General features: G+C 38.6%; 1 protein-coding gene across 4 annotated transcripts in view; it reads right to left on the bottom strand.

The window, feature by feature from the left end:
* Positions 1 to 6,287, bottom strand: part of LOC112220702 (mitogen-activated protein kinase kinase kinase kinase 4-like) — a 57,475-nt gene continuing 51,188 nt past the window's right edge. For all 4 annotated transcript variants that reach the window (XM_024382545.2, XM_042302866.1, XM_042302868.1 and 1 more), the window contains 3 exons: positions 4,029 to 4,188; positions 3,075 to 3,214; positions 1 to 2,860 (listed from right to left, as the gene is read on the bottom strand). In XM_024382545.2, the coding sequence (XP_024238313.2) occupies positions 2,777 to 2,860; positions 3,075 to 3,214; positions 4,029 to 4,188 (384 nt within the window). In that variant the 3' untranslated portion in view covers positions 1 to 2,776. The remainder of the gene's footprint in view (positions 2,861 to 3,074; positions 3,215 to 4,028; positions 4,189 to 6,287) is intronic.

Below are 6,287 nucleotides of genomic sequence, written 5' to 3'. Positions count from 1 at the left end.
TAATTTGTCTACATCTTTTATTGTTCAATAGTTTTTTTTTATACAATAACACCCTCAATTAGTGTTACTAATTAATTTCACGGGTTGAGTATACAGTACATGCTGTAAAATGATAAGAAAGTTCCAGTGCAAAAATAAAGCAAAAGAAAGACAAAAGAAAGGACAAAATAAAATACAAATGATATTGCAACACAATTTCAAAGACAAAATGGAAAAATAACAGGTAAGGAAACAATATATTTTGTGGATATTTATCAATATAAAGTGGTCAACTTTATTCTAATTGTTTTTTATACACTATATATATATATATATATATATATTTTGTAGGGGAAAAATGGATCAAGACTGATTGGTCTACCAGTCTTTGCAATAAAATCTCATATAACCGTCAACTACACTCAACATCAAAAACCTTTCGGAATTCTTTCTCCATCTTACTCAAATTCCCGAGAACAAAAACTCAATTTGCTCTGCATCATATAAAGCAGAGAGGAATCTTCACAGCTACACGACACACACCTGACACAAACCATCATCAACCTCCTCAGTCCTTCCTACAGCACACACCTCTCAATAGGACAAGCAAACCCATGATTTCATACAAGAGCACTTCCTGAAATATGGGGGTGGATAGGAGGGGAAATGACACAGTGAGTGCTATGACTCACAATCCTCAACTGCAATATAACTGTCAGTTGAAAAAACAAGTATTTAACTCAGTAACATGTCTGATATCACAACTTTTGCTTAAAATCCCTGTTTTTTATAGAAATAATTACCAACTGTTTACAAATGGACAATATAGTGACTCACTGTCACAAGTTCTACTTAGGCATAAAAAAACAGGAAAAGCTTGTTCAAATGTAAGTTCAGGATAAAAAGTTGAAATGGTTTAAATCTACCCATTCAATCTCTTATTTGAAATTGACAAATTATAACATTTGCATCATACATGCCAAATGAATGAGATATCAACTGAGTGCTCTGTTATTATTTTCAAAAATACTTAATTAAAACCGATCTATTAATAAAAACATTTAGTCAAAACTCAATGTGATTGATTCCTTACCACTTTGCCTTAACTACAAATCTCAGTCAGAATGTAAGTTCTGTAAAAATCTGCGAATTAGACCAATGACAATGAAAGCATTAGTTCATGGAAACTTCATGGAAATCATTATAGGGTAAATATACATTCAAATAATTGCTATGTGAAACTGAGTACCTAACTGGCTATTCCTTCTAATCTAAATATATTGTCAGTTGAATACACCTCATGAGTGAATGCTCACATAAAAATAGGAGATGCTTTTTGGTAACAACAAAATAACAACATCATTTCAAACTGTCCCTTGAAAAAGTTCCTTTTCAGTTGAAAATACAGAACCAGCTGCAGTATTTCTATCATGAAGATAAAGTAACTATAATTGTCCAAACTGGATTTGAAATGAAAATGTTGAGCTCCATTTGGTGGCAAAAAAATCTAAACAAAATAAAACTGGAAAAAAAATACAATTGATTTGAGTTTACATTTCACATTTGTGGTACAGATCAATTATTTCTTAACAAACATTTTTTTTTTTTTTTTTACAAGAGTATATATTTTATAATTTAAAGAGTTGAAAGCCTATTGCTGTTATAACATCATTTTTTAGATCATGACGTATTAAATACAAGATTTAGCTTGATCTAAATCAGATGCAATCTCTGTTTAATGTGATGCTATCAAATTGTTGTAAATAAAGGACTTCAAAAGGACTTCAAATGTATTACACAGTGACAATAAAGCATTTTACATTGAACATTTACAAAAGTGGTCATAGTGCAAAGGGCTAGATCATTTGCAAATCCATTAACCTGTACATAGAGATGACCAGTGGATATAAAATATCTAGAAAACAGTGCAAATAATATGTACATCCACTTACGTACAAAAATACCTATATAGCACGAGGTCAACATCCTGATCCTTTTCTTCTTCCTCTTTAACACGACTTAATGCAAAACATGATCTGTTCTATATCAAGAGATGCAACAGGGTATATAATGCCTATTTGGTCATCTAAATTACGACTAGAAAGTGGAGACCGTAAAACTAAGTATACACCATTGGAATTGCAAGGGCAGTAAATTGACTTAATAGTGAGAAATAAGGACAAGCCATTTGCAGTATCAGTGTCTACATTTAAAAACGATGACTAGCCCACTAATCTGCATTCTTTCTAATGCACTCTTCATTATTAAGGGACTTATGTCAGGCCCTTTGGAGTAACAACATTTGATTTTCATTTCCTGACGTGCAACTTGACTGTGCAACTTTAAAAGCACATAATACTTGCAAATAATACTGGATGGTAAATAGGATTTAACACCAACAATGGCACTTGCTAATAATACAGTGATGAATATACCAACAATCACTTAATAAAAAACGTGTTGATGCATTTCGGATATAAACAAAGAAGCAATTGTGCTTTTAAGTCCATGTGATATTGAGATCAATATGAATTCAAATGTAGGTTGCCAATGTATTTCAAAACATAAAGAATAAGCCCTGTGTATGGCTATTAAGGCGCAATATTCACTACTAGAGCTAGAGACTTGAAATAACCAGCATAAATCCAATGTGTTGGCCTTAGCCACAAAAATAATAAATTAATGCTGATTGCTAATGGTGTATCCTCATATGCATGGGGTTTTGTAGCTGTACTACTAAAGTGTAACTTTAGAGATGATCCCTGTATGAATGTTTGTTGTTTTCAAGCCCCAGAGCTCACCAGTTGAACAGAGAGTTTTGGCCCAGTGTCATGAAGTAGATCTGGCTGCTGCCACCTGACTGCACTGAGGCAAAGAACACCTTCACACAGAAAATAGATGAAGCAGTTAAACATTTACAACTTCCGGTATAATATTCAACACTTACAATATTAAGAACAACATACAGTATGCTAGGACATGTTTTCTGTATCTAGCCAAGCCCTATGTAAGCCCTACAAGTAATATGGGGGGAATAGGGTGTCATGTGAGCTTTGCCCAAGGTATGTTTTGGTGATATTGGGATGTTGTCTTACCTTGTCATTCCTCTCACATAGGAATTTGAGTTTCTGGGCCTTCTTGTGCATGAAGACTCCCTCAAGGTTGCCTGTGTTAGCTGACCTCAGCTCGATGGCTTTGTCTCCCCAGCCCATCACCTGGTTGGACTGCAGGTAGGCTGTGGAGACACACACACCATCACAGACTTAGATTTTGGCACAAATGGCACCTTATTCCCTATACTACTTTTGACCAGGGCCCGTATGGCTCTTGTTAAATGTAGTACACTATATAGGGAATAATGTGCCACTTGGGATGCACCCTTAGTCACTAGACTACACACTCAGGGTTTTAGACCCTCCAAGGGTTTCTGCCTCTCAGTGAGTGCCATGTTGTAAACCAATCTCGAGACGCATCTAGAGATGAAAATCAATAGGTTCCCCTTTACCACACTCTCCTCTTTAGAGCCTACACCCAGAGTTTATTTACACTCTATATACTCTGGTCCATACTCGGGCTGAGCGCTGTCCTGTCTGTGAGTCTATTCCCCACAGACACCCTTTCCCCTTGAATAATGACCTGGCCAATGGACCCAACTAAATGAGTCTAACAGAACTTCTTATTTTTAGAGCCACTGTCCCAAATCTGTCTAGAGGAGTTGGATCCAGCTTGACTCCTCTTTGCACCCAGTGATCCAAGTACAATAAACAAGGTTAACTTCTTGCTTGCGGCATAACAAAAAGGGTCAATACAAGAGACATGCTCTATTTTTAAAATGGTCTGGGTCTGCAGGTCTATCAAATCTATCCATTTTAATATACAATTAGACTTATAAGCGCTAGTTTTTCAATCCGAGTGGAGGTGGAATCTCTCTCTCTCTCTCTCTTTCTCCTGTCTTTCAAGAGATATGCAAACAAGCACGCGCACACACGTACACACGCACAGCCTGCAGGTTTTGATTTGGTGGGTGGCTACGATGTACAGAAACTCACCGACAGATGCAGGCATCTCTCCCCACTGCAGCACTGTTTCCTTGGTGATGCGTCCATAGGTGTCTATGTAGACCCCCTCGTCTTCATAACACACCAGAACCTCCATGCCACTGCTGTTGGGTAGGATGATGATGGCATGGGGCCGGATCACACCCTGGATCTAAGACAGACAAACACACACAGTCAGATGAGATGAGGATAAGATGGGTTACGTCTCAAATGGCATGGTATCCCCTATATAGTGCACTACTTTTGACCAGAGCCCTATGGGCCTGACAGGTGCAATTTAAGACACATCCATAATGTTTTCTATAGTGTAGCTCTCTAGTACAGTGTTATATGGTATTATTCTGTCTGCAAACTCAATTTCCCTGTTAGAAAATAACAATTGACTTGACTTTATTTGACGACAACGGGAAGTGCAGCACAGCACAGCACAGCACAGCACTCTCACTCCAAACCTCATCATCTCTACCAGCATCAGCAGTACTCACCCAGCTACATCCACATCACCAGGGGTAATCCTCCTAATACACCAACTAATAGGTTTGGACGGTAATCAAGACTTTCATACTATTTCTGTACCATACCGGGTATTATCGGAAGTGCACACAAGCGGTGCTATTCCTTAAAATAAAAAAAATATGGATCTTGATCCAGAAGGGGCTGGATTGTCTCTTCTGTAACCAAGTAGCTTGATCTTGCCATCTAGCCACTGAGCTAGCACGTTAGCAATCCAAATGCATAGCTGGAGTCCTGAGCTGGATATAATTGATTAGGCACATCTTGGATAGTTAACTTATAGTTAGTTATAAGCTGTGGCGTAGCACACACCCCTGCAGCCCCCGGTATTAAAATGAATCCGTCGGTATGTCTAAATACCCCAGTATACGGTATATACGGTATATCGCTTAAGCCTACCAGATAACATTGGCTAATAAAACAAAGTATCATTGCTCCCTCACACTCCCACTCTCCCTCCCTGGAACCATCTGGATTCATTCTGTTTGATGAGAAGCTGGTTCAGAGTCAGTGAACTGAGGCTAAACAACATGTTGAATCAGCCGAGTCACTGACTACAGGTGGCAACAGAGAGAGTGTGACAACGCTTAATTGATTCTGTCTCAGCTAATTAATTGCCATACAATGTTTTCACTTAATTTCTTTAATTACAATCTCATTTGCCAAAGACGCTCAGTGATCAGCTCTTTCTCCCCTGACATTGGGATGCAACTCAGGTACCCAAATGAGTGTTGTTACTATGGCTGGGTGAGCTCCACTGAGATGTGATGCAGAGCTACTCATGGGTTGCATGTTTCGTCACAATACTTGTTTTGAACGTTCGTTTTGGACTGATGCCTGATACTACTCAATGCTTCGTCAATGAGCGCTGATGAAGATTTCTTCAAAAGTGCATTAAAGTGGCTTGGAAATACAATGACATTCAACAGCAGGCAAATAATTGGTAGGAAAACCTTTTGTCATAATTTTGATGTCACCATGTTGACTTTAGATGCAGTATAACATTAGCTAGCTAGCTAAGATTGAGGGGAGGCCACTGGATTTTAGCAAGCTAACGTTAGCATTGCTTTGCTATCTAATGACAATATTGCCATCTGTCTAAAGTAAATTTGATGACATGATAATGCTGGCAAAGTTGTTTCCTAATAAATATTTGACTACTTTAGCAATGTCATCGTATTGCCAGGCACTACAGTGTAATTTAGCCTCTGTCCAGAATGACTTGGGCTTATCATCACTTTAGGGCACCATTATGGCGCCGCTGATAGAGGGCGGCTTGAGAACGTTCATAACAATGGCATGATGCGACCGAGTGACGGAGGTGCAACCTATGAATATAACCACTGAACAGCATCTTGGGTTGAATAAGTGGCAGCGAGGCGGAGGAGGGAGCCACTTCTGACCCCCCCCCCCAGGTCCCTCATAAGCACTTGCATAATAGCCAACATTCAAACAATGAGACTGTCTTTTAGTCTCTGTTATCTCTATGAGGATGCAACATTCACACATTCACATACACAACGTTTCTAAGACCACAAGAGATCTACAATAACCCCAAAAAGACCCCTTCGTATAAGAAGATTATAACAAAGTCGTTCTACATAAGAGCTGCTATAAGCGAGTCCACGTACTGGCTTAGACTAGTAGCTTAAACAGCAGGTATAACCTCAAACCCCAAATCCCCAAACAAACCAACACCTCAAACAACCCCAAAAGCTTCTATGTACAGTAAGTCAC

This window comes from Oncorhynchus tshawytscha, linkage group LG21 (genome assembly GCF_018296145.1).
Source record: "Oncorhynchus tshawytscha isolate Ot180627B linkage group LG21, Otsh_v2.0, whole genome shotgun sequence".
Lineage (NCBI taxonomy): Eukaryota > Metazoa > Chordata > Actinopteri > Salmoniformes > Salmonidae > Oncorhynchus > Oncorhynchus tshawytscha.
Note: the sequence above shows the minus strand (reverse complement) of the source record. Positions and strands in the feature narration are given on the sequence as shown.